General features: G+C 43.9%; 2 protein-coding genes across 5 annotated transcripts; both read right to left on the bottom strand.

Annotated features, from left to right (window-relative positions):
• Positions 1-928: 928 nt before the first annotated feature.
• On the bottom strand, positions 929-2,774 carry LOC133903246 (probable ascorbate-specific transmembrane electron transporter 1; the record flags this gene model as incomplete). The annotated part of the gene is made up of 3 exons (XM_062344553.1): positions 929-2,355; positions 2,424-2,472; positions 2,538-2,774. Coding segments are annotated over 3 exons (501 nt in total), but the record flags the coding sequence as incomplete, so codon positions are not given.
• A 1,620-nt stretch (positions 2,775-4,394) lies between these two features.
• On the bottom strand, positions 4,395-13,076 carry LOC133903310 (uncharacterized ATP-dependent helicase C29A10.10c-like). 4 transcript variants are annotated; one of them, XM_062344616.1, is made up of 9 exons: positions 12,791-13,076; positions 10,691-10,922; positions 9,082-10,594; positions 8,392-8,580; positions 8,172-8,267; positions 7,859-8,027; positions 6,905-7,031; positions 5,048-6,823; positions 4,395-4,940 (listed from the first exon to the last, which is right to left on the bottom strand). In XM_062344616.1, the coding sequence occupies exons 3-9, from the start codon at positions 10,475-10,477 to the stop codon at positions 4,545-4,547; spliced, it is 4,149 nt and encodes a 1,382-aa protein (XP_062200600.1). In that variant the 5' UTR covers positions 10,478-10,594; positions 10,691-10,922; positions 12,791-13,076; the 3' UTR covers positions 4,395-4,544. The 4 variants fall into 4 exon arrangements, with proteins under 4 accessions (XP_062200600.1, XP_062200601.1, XP_062200599.1 ...); XM_062344617.1 differs by having other exon boundaries at positions 10,793-10,922; XM_062344615.1 differs by lacking the exon at positions 10,691-10,922.
• Between the last annotated feature and the right edge of the window lie 1,086 nt (positions 13,077-14,162).

The raw sequence follows: 14,162 nt of genomic DNA, 5'->3' as shown, positions 1-14,162 counted from the left end.
CGATCATATGGTGCATTTGTTTTTGCGGACCAATGTAAGGAATCATAATCCTTTCACATTCTTCTTGACTTGATATCCCGAACTCAGTGGCAGAGAACATTGAGCCTAGTTAAGTTTCAGTTCATCAATGCTTGGTTTGTGGGGATGAATTCGTATACTTGTTGGTGCATGTATTGCATATCGTCTAAGTGCTTTGTTATTTGGTTACATGTATGGAATCGCATGATGCCAGGCAAAACAGTACTGATGTATTGTTTGCGAGATTGTACACAAATAATTTTATTTTCACTGTAAATACTAATAAATTCATTAAATATGTATGTCATCTACCACTTGTTATTGCAATCTATCCTCACTACTACAAAAAGGGCATCTCTGCTCTCCTTTCACTACCAATTCGGTAATAACCGACAGTGATAAAGTATTACTACTAGTTTATAAACTGAAACGGTATATCTAACATTGAACTATTAAGAACCAGTAGTGATAACCACTATCACTGCTAATTCTAACTACGAATTAGCAGTATACATCACTATCAATTTAGAATATGAACCGGTAATAATAATTAAGTTATCATTATCGGTTCATGTCTTGAACCAGTAAGGATACTTACTATCACTGTCGGTTCCGAAGCCAACAGTAATAATTTGTGATTATCACTGTCGCTAATTCATTGCCTGTTCCAAAACCGACGGTGACAAATTGTTTAAAATCGACAGTGACAAATTGTTCTACAGTAGTGCCTAAAAGTAAGTATGACATGTGGGTTTAAGCGATAGCACTTTAGCTCGGCAAAATAAAGAGAAAGACGTGTTTTCAAGATATTTAACTTAAGTGGATGACATTACTCATATCGGGTGTCTACTAACAACAACAGCAATGTAACAATGTTTGTAAATCAAACAATATCAGTCATGTCAACACACAGCACTCCAAAGCCAACAATGGTTAAGGGCATCTCCAGCAGCATCGAAATCCAGTGCTACAGTAATGTGGACATCCAATGCTACAGTAGTACTTTGAGGGCCGGCTGCCATGTCCAACAGCACCGGTATCCAGTTGAACAGTGATATGACAGGGGGCTAGGTACCTCAAATTTAGGGTACTATCTCTCCTCTCCTTATTACTGTTCACTGAGGCTAACACGTGGGTCCGAAAGGAGGATGAGAGTAACAGAAGATAGGAAATAGAGTAGCTGTTGGAGATAGAAAAGTTATGGGATGTTGTAATAGTGTTATAGATGATGAATTTTTAGAGTATCTGCTGGAGATGACCTAAAAGAAAACCATCAGCTATCCTTCATTTGCTAGTATCTCGACGGAAGGATGACAGCCAGGACGACAACCACGCCAAACATGAGGATGGCGAAGCCGGTGAAGTTGACGACGAACGCTTCGCTTGGGTAGCTGTTACCGGGGAAGATGAACTTTGCGAGGCCAGTCTCGGCGGTGTAGATGGCCATGAGGAAGATGACGATGCCGAAGAAGATGTGCCTTGGCACGTAGTCCGCCCTCATTGTCATCACAACCCCGGGGAACACAAAGTACACAAATGCCACCAGCCACTGGAGCCACAGTATATGTATGTCCATGCCACTAAATTATATATTACTGAAGGAAAGTGTTGATGGCATGGCTTCTATTAGATAATACAGATTTATCATTTCTACCGATTTAGAGATTAGTGTGTACTTGAATTCGTCATGTGTCCAGTTTTATGTGCTTGCAATAGTAGTATATATACACTTGTACTAGTAAATCAGTTTGTAATAAGTGCATAAAGTATACAACCTCTTGAACAACATGGAACTGGGAGTATATATCCGAATGAATTAGACATGTTCGTGTGCCAGACTGGGCCTGAAAAAGTTAGTTCTGAGCCCAGCCCAGACCGATCAGGCCTGACCCACAACCGAAAGTAGCCCAAAAGATTAAGTTTTTTATTTTATAATAATATATCAATTCTAGCAGAATATATATATACATATGTTAATATATTTAATAATTTTCTTTAGTGCTTTTTCTGCTGAGATGGGCCAAAGGGCATGATTCTTAGGGCCGAGCTTGATGATAGGCCTGACCCGGCTCCGGCTGGCCCATGGACTTCCGGAAGTGTCGCTGTTTGTGGGCTACAAATCTTACCTGGGAAGAACCTGAAAAGCATAGAGCGCTATGGTGGCAATCCCGAGCCAAGAATGCAGGGAGTGGAGGTCGGGGAGGCCGGCATCGTGGTGGTACTTGAAGGCGGTGTAGAGGCCGACGGCGGCGAAGGCGAGGGCGGCGAGGTGCAGCAGCAGGTGCACCGCCTTCTTGGCCGCCGTTGGATCCAGGATGATTCTGTACGCCATCACGGCTGCGTGCGGGGCACCATATATACACGAGTCACAGCTTGCAGAAAGCATGATGGGTTGGTTCGTTTACCTTCTCCGGTCCAGATGACAAAGCCAAGCACCATGAAAAGAGGAGGTGCCTGTCAAAAGGGAGTATTAATCGTGAAACTACAGATAATAATCACTCTGGTTAGCAAGCGATTACCGTGTAGACCAAGAGTGAGCCGGAGGTCCGCTCCCACGACCACGAGACGCCCCCGCGGAAGTGCAGCACCCAGACGAGCGTGAGCGTGTGCACGGCGGCTGCCAGCAGCTGCGCCGTGACCACCATCGGCGGCGCCGTCAGCCTGAAGCTCGCGCTGCTACCACCACCACAGCCGGCTGACAATGGGCGGGCGCTTGTGGGTGAAGGACCCAAGGCCAGGCTTATGCAGAAGAACGGTCAGGTTAAAGACTAGGCCAGGGTCGGGTTGGGAGAACCGGAGAAAAAGCTGTGATTTGGAGTGTCCGCTTGTGCTTGGGTTTAATTTGGTTCAGCAGATAATTTGTTGTCGTTAAGCTGTTCGGGCGGCAGACGAATAATAAAATAGTTTGGACGAAAAGAGATACAGGAAGCAACCTGGCTGAGTCAAACTGCCGCCGTCCAATCGATCTTCAGATGCCATGAAAATGCAGAAACGGACAGTCTAACAAACCAAGAGCAGAGCATTTGGAACAAAAGATAGTTGGTTATACTGGAGTGCATCTGCTGAACCAAAGCGCCAAAACACGGCCTGATGCCCTGCACAACTCCAAGCACCAATTCATCGCACACTGCAGCAGACCGGTCACAGAGGTTGGACCACCCGTGTCTTCTGGAACTACAGTCGGGACCTGTAAAGAGTACCGTGCTTCTGCTAACAAAGATACATAATGTTTGATTTTTGTGCCCAAAAGAATCGATATATCCACTACAGAATGATACCTTTTTAAATTAAGAAGAAAAAAAGACAATGATACATTGAACACAACCATCAGGCAGGCAATCACGTATCAGCCCTGCGGTCACGTGAGCTGGCGAAACTGAACTCATCATCAGCAGACATCACGGGCCCTGAGAATACTGGCATACAGATGAAGCTCAGTGCAAGACGCAATCGGGGGTAAACCGAACACTAGATAATCTGATAGTGACGAAACAAAAATACGTGCACAACAGGCAAGCAAGTGCTGATACCTGGGGTCTCTTCTCAGACTATAACCACAACACCTCCAGCATACAAGCAAAGCTTCAAATTTCAGGACTTCAGCAAACCTGGAAGCCTGAAATATCATCACCAGCGTTAGATTTTATCTTAGAAATCCCAACAAAAATTATTGAATATAACTGCTTCTCTAACAGCTAACATTGCTGTCAACTTCAACATGCTACTTATGTCAGCAAGTACACACAAGCATCAAACTAGAACACATCAGTCACTGCAACGGGACAAAACTAAATACATGACTGACAGAAACATTAACAGTGCAACATCTCAGACACTGCAAAGGGCCAAAACTAAACCGCAGATCAACATTTACAAGCACAACAAACACGACGATGACAACACGAGCTGAATCAAATAATGAACCTTTTTCTCTAGATGCCGACTCTGTATACAGAAGGAGCTTAGGTCATATGGTACAGAAGCCCTGCCTATGTTAGCATACTGATCCTACCAGACATCAAGCATACACGATTGCAGCAGCAATCAACCAACGATGCTGGAAACCTACCCTGCTCTAGAGCCAGTGAGCTTTCTCCTGGCGTGTTTTAAAATGGAAATGCCCATGCATGTATATATCTACGGAAAGCTAATGGATCCTTTTAAGTCACGCGAAAGCAAGTATTGCGATGTCAGACACAATCACTTGAGCTGACAGCCTTGTTCGAATAAAGAGGCTCCTGCATAATTCCAGAACACTGCAGTCTTCAGGCAGTCTTGCAACCAGCAATCAAGACTCCAGCATGACGGCATCTCAGTCAACCGACCAGAGGCCTCATTTCATGGTGAATGAACCTCTGGCCATCTGCCAATAGGCAATAGCAATGTCTTATTATGCTCATTCCACCACAGGATGCAAGGAATCTGATGCACAAGCAAGTGATCTTCTGAACAGGCAACAGCACCTTCCTCCATGTCCCAAAGCTGTTCCATGCTGTATTGGAGCTGTAGATAACAATGCATTCTCTTCACACTTCTCTCCTACCATTAGATGAATTTGGCCTCCTGGGAATCCCAAACTGCAGATTATCCCTGGGCCTATCACCAGGACGTCCAAAATCATCCAAATTCCTGTAACTACCATTTCTTGGAACAGAATTGGGACGCTCATCCTCATCAGCCCTCATGCCCATGCCAGGTCTGGGTTCTGGAAGCATGTCCGAATGTCTTGGTCTTGGTCCACCAGTCCTCAAGTTCCTTATGTTGTTTGAAGGATTCCTGCCTGGAGTAATAGAAGGAACCTTCATGGGTTGGAAGTCCTTGGGAATGCTATCCAAGTCCATGAAACATTTCCTGGCCTTCGCATCTGCTATCAGTGCCGCCCAGTCCTCTGACTGCGTGAGAGCATTGGCATTACCAACAACCTGAAAAGCAACAAAGACTATTAGTACCATGGCATACATCAAGGATCATCTGTAGAACATTAGAACATGCTCTCAATGCATATTCTTGAAGAGAAGCAGAGGCATACCCACAGAGCTCTCCTAGCTCGAGTTAGAGCTACATTCATACGACGTATGTCAGCAACGAAACCCACACCATGATTAGAGGCACGGACACATGACATAATGATTACATCTCGCTCCTGACCTTGAAAAGCATCAACTGTATTTATGTAGATATCCTTCCCTTCCTCAGTATTCATAACCTCCTTGAATTCCCGTTGAAGACATTTCAGCTGCAACTTATATGGTGTGATTATACCCACAGATACCTTCTTGGCGCCATTAGCTCTCAGGAACTTCTGAAGGTGCTCGTACAAACGCAATGCAAACTGCGCTTCATGAATATTCTGGTATGAAGATGACCCACCTCTATGAGACTCCCGACCATGTGACATGTCATAAAAAATATAAGGTGCCATAAGTGCATCTTTATAGTAGGCTTCATCAGGTAATTTGACAACACTCTCACTATCTGTAAGTCGCCCTTGATAGAAGTATCTTGATGGAAATTCACGGATCTGAGGATGCATCCTATATTGCACAGAGAGCAAAATGGTAGGGCAACCAGCTTGCTGAAACCTCTCAAAAAGACTCCTGCTGTAAAGCAAAGTTCCAGCTGCTTTGCTAATAACAGTAGCAGGGAGTTGCTGTGGATCACCAACCAAGACACATCTAGCTGCACCGAGTGACAATGGAGGAAGAACTCCTACTTCACTAGCCTGAGCAGCCTCATCAATTACAACCATATCAAAGCCATGAGTAAGGCGAGAAAATAACTTACGGCCGCTGCTTGACACTGTTGTAAAGACAATTTCTGCTTCATTGGCAAAACTGGCTTCCAGACTAGCCCTAGCATCTTCCATATTGAAGTTGCAGCCAGGACGGAACCTGCTTTCTAATATCAGCAGCCGTGACATCTCCACCAGTACTTTATCCCTGCTTTCCACTGAGGCAGCAAGTTTCTGAAGTAGAATATCACGGTTACGATCCCTTTGAGCAAGAACATCAGGATCTACCCCTACCGAACCCTGGGATCTACCAGCTGCTGCAACCATATTGAGTTCTCTTTGTAGATATGCTATCTCCTGTGATAACTGCTGCTCACGGATTTTTAGCTGATGTAGCCACCCAATTACTTCATCACGGCCCTTCATTAAAAGCTGATCCGTCCTTCGCTCAACTGAAACAGCTTGGGCAGCACGAGACTGTGAATCAACTCCAACACGGGCGACATCAGGGCGATAGACCTTCATCTCACCATCTATGAAACCACGGTCAAGAACACGAGCAAGGAGCTCGTCTGTTGCAGCATTGGATGGGGCACACACAAGCATCCGTGGCTTAGGGCAAAGCTTGGGAAGAGTGCGAAACAGATTCTGATCCATGCTCTGCAAAAGTTCATCAATTGACCCTGCAGCAACAGTCTCTGAGCTGGTACTAGTGCTACCACTAACTTGCTTGTAACTTTCAGGAGCAAGCTTCTTGAGCAGAGCAGCATAGTAATGTTGATACTGAACAAGATGGATAACATTTAGCATCCCCCATACAGTATGAGTTTTCCCTGTCCCAGGTGGACCTTGTACTAATGTGAAAGGCCAGGGTTCTTGTTTCTTCACCACGCCATTGTTTGTGCCAGCAGCTGTATGTGTTGCAGCCCAGTGAATTGCCGACAGTTGAGGCCCATTGAAACTACGATGTAGATGATCAGCAAAATTTGGAGTGAAACAGTCAGGCATAGCAGGTGGCTGCTCTTCATACTTGGGGAAATGCTCCGGACTTGGTTGAAGTATCGCATTTTGCATCTGATGGGAAATCTTTTTGTTAAAATCGACTGCAAACAATAGACAAGGAAGCTAGATAAAATTAAGTGTAATATACATTACCTGCACATTAAGGCGGCGGAACGCATGCAAAGCAACATATTCCCTTTGTGTTGTTGCAAGAGAACCCAGACCAGTTAGATACCAGGTGCTTCGAGGTTGGAGTTTCCTCAGAACATTAGCCTCACTGCTATGAATACAACAGAATAATATGACAACTTAGTGACCAAATATGCAAGCAGTAGAGACAAGTCAGCAGTATTGTTGAGAAATCAAGCAAAGATAGCAAAGCAGTACGGAGTTGCAGGTTTGCAGCTAGCAATCAAGTGTACAAGAAAAAACTTCATAAATGGGGTTTAGCTCGATTTCATTCAATAGGCTGTCAGGGTCAAAGTCAGGCACCACTACCCACATCTAAATAGGCCACGGACTTACTGTGCCCAAAAGAAACTAGAATTAGGAAACTACAATGGTATGCAGAATAGATGGGCTTGGTGTGCAAGTCAACTATTCAATGTAGTTGTGAGTGCCAAGAATATGAACACAAATGCAGAGGACAAATTTGCATGTTGCTTATTGTACTCACAAAAACTACCGTTTATGAATTAACCCTATATTGCTCTAGGCAAGTCTAAACATGGCATATCCCTAAGCATACTGAACCTAAATAAGTTTAGCATGTAACTCTAATCATATGCCTGTGATACAATGGAGTCAATCTTGCAGAAAGTATAGCTTATGGTCGATACAATGCACAAGTACCAACAACACATAACTGGACGAAGAAATATTGCTCACAAAACAACTTCAGTGACACAAACATGCAAAATAACATAATAAGAACCAATGAATACTCGGAATAACACATGAACTAGTAGCAAGATTTTTCCAAAAAGAAAAGTACTTTTAACAAATGCACGTTCAGATGTTATAAAAATGTGGTCTTGCGGTTGTGAAAAGGTATACTTGTAAGATAGGACAGCTAAAAGGATAATCATATGGCGAACATTGGAGTACCTGTTAGAATCAAACGAATCTCCAACATAGAAATGGATAATTGCTCCAATAGGATCGCGTGTATCAATAGGCATATGGCGCCTAACAGTACCAACAATTCGTCCACATTCTGCCTCAGCATCTTCATTTGAACCAACAGTCTTCCTATTAGATCTGCCTGATTGGGCAGCTAAAATAACAAAGAAATAGGCAAATAAGCAAAGCTTCAAACTTTTTCGGAAATAGCTTTAAAGGAAAGATTTTCTATGAGAAAAAGATCTGTGTGCTTAATACAAAAACTACAAATACAAAAGGAAGAATTCAGCGGGGCTACCTGAACCAGGCCGCGGGAATGACAGAATCGCAACATCACCTTCTTTGAAATTCCATTTATATTCATGCATTGGTAGAACAACAACATCATACCATCCTGTATGCATCAACCAAAGAACAGTCAGCGAATAAAAAAACAAAGTACAGTCAAGTGTTTGCACTGATCAAAGATTTTAAACTTGTTCTACAAAATCTGCCAGCAACAAAACAATCCCCCATACCTCTTTCACGTCTATCCACAGTTTTCACTCGCACTGCTACATGTGCATCCCGTGCCACAGCCTCAAGACTCTCCTCATATGAACTATATAGCTGTGCTCTGCATTCCTCAAAAAGCAAAGGCTCAAATACTCTAATATACTCCTCAGCAGATTCAAAGCTTCCAGGAACACACTGAAGTTCTGCCTCCTCTGTTTAGATAAGTAAAAAAAATCCAATACCAATAAGACAACGCATGTACACGCACGTGCAAACACACACAATAGTGATTTTGCAACTTGTAGAACGAAAACAAGGGAACAGCAAAGGTGCAATCACTAGTGAGGAATGCATTGACCAAAAATATCATTGGACATTCCAATAGCCACATTATCAAACCATGAAAGAAGCAACATGGAACTCTACTTTGACCCAATGTGAACAGTCTTCAGTAGAGAACACTAAGAGTGAAGAGTAACTTATAGTTTATCACATTTTAATATGTTAAACAATATGTTCGTGAACAGGGGTATAATCTACTGGCATCATGTCATGATCGGATGGTCCTCATTGTGTTAATGGGAGCCACTAAAACAGGGGACAGCATTTGTGAAAAAGCAGAACCTAGACAAATTCCACTAATCTTGCAAGCGCATAATAAATGTATCTTGGAAAATCAAATACATCCAGAAGAAAAATGGTGAAGAAGTAACCTGGATTGTGCCAGAACTTGTCACTTGTCACCTCCCTTATAAGTCGCTCAACAGATGAGTCCTGATACTGTGTATTGTTTGAAGAATTTTGCTTTTTGGAAATAATAGACCTTTTGTTAGCTTGTTTCTGCTCAGCAGTATTTTGTCCTGTTACAACTGCTCTCTGAGAAGAGACTGGCCGGCCCTTTAGTTGCTTGGAATCAACAGGTTGCTTCAATGAAGCTTGCCTTTGGACAGATTGTTGATACCCATCTGAGGAAGGTTCTTCTGCATTCATTTTCTTTGATCGGCCCTGGGCACCCAACTCAGCATCACCATTGGATTCAGCATGTTGGTCACTAGGATCTGCAGAATTGCTTCGTTCCGAACCCATCATTTCAGATTGCCTCTGATCCCTGATTGCTTGCTGGCTTTGTTTTTCTACGGCTTTTTCACCAGCGCCACGAGAAGCTTCCTTCACAGTACGTGTAACAATCGGTGCTGGAAAGGATGACTGTCGCCTGGGTGTTGATGTCTTCATTGTGCCAGCTTGTTTTGCATCCTCAACGTTGATGAAAACAGTTTGCCTAGCTCGTTTTTTACCTAACATTGCCACTTTGTGTTCATCCAACTTGGGTCTCTTCGCTGGGTTGTTCGCAAACCTCAATGCATAATTGGCTTCCACTCCTTTGACATCCTTTGACCTGTTGCAAGGGTCTAAATCATCCCCTGGTTGATTTCCTTTACATTCCAAAAATTTTATGTTCTCTGGTCCTGTGGAACCAGGAACTGGATCTTTGGATGCATCAGCCATTTCAGTGTCAGTAGACTCAGCAGCAGTATCATCTTTAGTCACATCACCAGATTTAATAAGACTGGGCTCACTCTCTTGGGATTCTTTTTTCATATGATTACTTGCAGTAACAGCTGACTCATCTTTGTTGCTAACACTACTCCCTGCATTGTCAGAAATGTCATCTGCATCAGACCACTCCCCTTCTTCTCTTTCAACTGCTTGTGAAACCTGAGTGCAAGGCTCAGCCCTTGGAACAACATTATCAGAGATATGATTGGCTACCATGGATGCAGATGCTATACTAGAATTCAGATCAACTTTCACATTCATCGACTCTTTGGTATTCTGTGAATCTTTGTTCCTCACAAAAGGTTGAAAACCAGAACCAGAGGATGCATGCTTAAAGGCATTATTGTTCAATATACCCTGCGACTGCGATCCTTCCCCAGACTGAAACAGAGTTGGGGCATACGTTGTTGGAGCAGGGAGGGATTTCTGAGGTTGTGACACAACAACAGCAGCTTCTTGTGGCACGACAACGGCAGCTTCTTGTGGCACGACAGCAGCTGCTTCTTCTGGGAGTTCGTTAAGGTCAAATAACATCCTACCACGAGACCCCATGTCATGTGTAAATGCATATAGGTTGAATCTTTCAACTACTTGAACCAGTAACAAATTTCTAGGATAACAGCGCCCACTGGAGGTAAGTTACTATTGCCCTTCTGTTGAAAAACACATCTGCAACACAAACCAGAACAAAATATCAGTAATATAACAAGAACAGGAATTTCAAGGGGTGCATGGATGCTTCGGTCCGCTGGCGAGGTAGCCCACCAACAAGATTAGTAGAGATGAACCAGGAAATGAGCAGTTACAGCAGAGCAGAGTTATCATTGCTTGATACTGCAGTCAACAATTTCAATCAGGTGGTGCAACCTGAATATCATTCTCCGCTGGATTCTTTTCATGTTCCAACCCAGGCCACTTCATCCTCTTGTTGTCCACTTCCTACCCATCTCAAGAATTTGGATTCTAGCGATACAGGATCTCAGCATCTAGGCAAACCCTTTTACAGACAAAGTAAATAAGTACATAGGCATACCAGGGAACAAAAGAAAGATTGTCCATAAGCCTATTGCATACAAGCAGATGTTCATGTGGCTCATTAAGAGGATAAGCTAGTCTAGATCCAAAGGAAAGCCATAACGCAATGCCATAAAAACAATGACAAATGTGATAAGTATACAAATTACAATTTTCAAAAGAGGCAACACATTTTACCATCCATTTTTTAAAAAAGAAAAAAGATGCCACAGGGCTTTAACATAAATTTGTTTTGCAGTGAATAGAATAAGTTATCCAAAATCAACAACACATGAATGACTAAAGGTCGTGATGGGGCTAGTTTTAAGTTTTTTTCAAATAAAACAATTTGCCTATCAAACAGAGGGTACAGAAAGGAACAGCAAAAAGATAACATTGTTCAATGAATCAGTTTCCAGAAACTCCACCGAATCCTAGAGTATTGACACATAACAAAAACATCATCTCCATGCTTAACATGCCACCTGAGGTGCAAGCCAAATGATCTAGTGGTACATGTGAACATATATGCATGCTGTCTATAAACGACAAATGACACCTTTTAAACTTGATGAAAACACAACAACAACATGTTTCTTCTTCTAATTAAAAGCCACCTGGCCAACTAAACAGGATACGCTAATCTCCAGTATCTAGAACTGACAAATGACCCTTTGTACATACTTGACCAAAATGCGACAAATCAAAAGCTACACCGAATTATAACGCTAACTAAAACAGAGTCCACTGTGTACCTTTATGCAAACTCGACCAAAACACATCTATGACTCACAGCTACTCCTACTTGAAACCTAACTAAGAGAGAACACAATGTTCCCTGCATGTATAAACTTTAAGTAATACCTCAACCTACAATGATACGGATATACTCCGAACGAAAAGATACTAAAACAGAAGGACGTCAGCTAATCACATCCAATAAATACAACCAGAATCAGTCCAATCCCTGCACAATTTCAGCTAAAGCGCAACCGGGAATGTAACTAACAAAACAGGGCACTTAAGTATGAGCACTTATCTGACAGTTGACACAACCTAACTAAAACACATAAATGATCACAGTTAATCCAACTTAAAACCTAACTAAAACAGAACAGTGTATCCCTGCATGTATAACTGACAAGATAAAGCCTCAAGCTACAATGATCCACACGTACCCTGAATCAATTGAAAGCTACTGCTGTTGAACATTAAGAGAAGGAACAACGCTAATGACAGCAAAAACAATGAAGAGCTGCTAACCCTAGGTGAAGCACTAGAATCTATCACGAAATTCAGAGCAGAAAATGTAACGGAACGGCAGAACAGCAGCACATGGACCCTCCCAACCGAACCACACCGCACATTTCACTCCGAAAAAGGGGGCCTTAACTACTCCCTGCTACACTAGGATGCAGTAACAAGAAACCCCCTCCTCTGCTTTCCTCGATCTGCACCAGGACACCGTATTAATAGCCCGCCTTAAATCAGCAAATCTCGCCCAAATTCCTCCCATAAAGCAAGGATCGCGCCCGAACAGTTGCTAGATTCGGTAACCCCCGCTGCACCCTGATCCCCATTCCGCTTCCAGATTCGGCAAAATCCCATCGAGAAAAGTTTCCTCCGACATTAAAGCCCGAACGGCAGCCTCTAATCCCCAGCCCGTCCAGGGAAAAGGGATTAAACCAATAGCCCGTCCCGTTCGCTAACCAACCCCGCGTCCCACCCACCGCAGTCACGCGGGCCTAGGGTTTCGGTTCCGTTCATCCATCCGTTCCGCCGCAGTCCTAGGGTATGGTCCCGATCGAAGCGCCGAACCGTAGGGAAAGGTCGGGTGTGGGATCTCCGTACCAGGCGATCGTCGTCGGCTGGGGCGTCGTCCAGATCCAGCCGGGCGAGGGCGGCGAATGTTGACTAGGGTTCGTTCCCCTCCCCTGCTCGCCCGCCCTGCTCCTCCGCTTCCACCTTCCTCTGTGATGCGCTGGAGAGTTTCTATTTCTTTTTTCCTTCTTCTTCCAATTCTTTTTTTTTTTCCTTTTCGGTATGGTTTTCGGGTGGGGGAGGGCTTGCGTGTTCGCTTGCTCACGAGCGAGCGGTCGGCCCTCTGCGTGACGAACGACTTGGAGAGGAGGGAGAAGGGGGGTGGGTGTGAAGGGAGGAGGCCAGGGGCGGGGCTCCATTTATAGCCCTCGAGGCCGCCGCTCCAGTCTCCCCGCTACGCGCACCAACCTAATCCCGCCACCATCTGTTCGTCTCACTGCCATGCGGGCCCGGGATTGGTGGGAGCCAGCTGTCCGTCAGGCGTGCGGCAGGGCGTGGGCCCTGGGGATGGCCGAGCCGAGCGGGGCGCGTGGGCGACTGGGTGCGTCGCATCAGGTTGGAATTTATTTTCGTTTCTTTTTTTTCTTTTCCACACTGACACGTCACATTTCTCTAATATAAAATAAAAAAAGTATTTACATTTTTTAAATAAAAGTAGAGAGAGATTATTAAGTGCAGCAAACGAAAGAGCTGTAGGTGAGTGAGTGAGTAAGAGAGAGTAGTACTCCACTTGGGCTCCTACTCCTAGGTCGTACGCGCCCTTTTCTGACTAATTATCATCTCTTCTTTTATCAAACATATATAATAGGCTAATTATTAAATTAATTGGTTGATTGGATTTGGGATGGCGTCGGCTGCAAAGAGGAGGAGGGGATTGGATTGGATTGGGTGTCAGTCACTCACAGCGGCGGATTAATTGGAAGCGAACGGGGAATGGAAGAATCTGCTGCTCCTGCTTTTTTAGTATCTTTTTTTCTGGTAATGGATGGGGATGTCTCTGCGTCCGGATTCGGCCATTTAAGATATAGCATTCAGCGTGTTGATTATTGGTGTGGTATATTGCTTCCTTGTCCCAAGCTCAACATTTTTTTTTAAACAGCGCTTCCCTACGTTGTGGTCTTCGTTGGAGACCGTAAGGAGTGCGGGACGGAGGCTTAAATTCCTGTAGACTCGGTTCCATTCGGAAGCGTTACCACCGAGCTCCACACTTGTCGCAATCCCAAGCTCAATTTTGGCCCCTAACTTTTATTTAGAGTATATTTGAAAAGGAAAATTTGTTGTGGGAGACTGTCATATTGTGATTTTTGCTGTTCGATAAACGTTAAATTGTTTCTAATAGCAAATGCACCAAAAAGACTTGCTGGTCAATTTTCACTATAACTATAACGCCTTTGAGAAAAAG

Source organism: Phragmites australis, chromosome 21 (assembly GCF_958298935.1).
Source record: "Phragmites australis chromosome 21, lpPhrAust1.1, whole genome shotgun sequence".
In the NCBI taxonomy this organism is placed as follows: domain Eukaryota; kingdom Viridiplantae; phylum Streptophyta; class Magnoliopsida; order Poales; family Poaceae; genus Phragmites; species Phragmites australis.
This window is presented reverse-complemented; position numbering and strand designations above follow the sequence as displayed.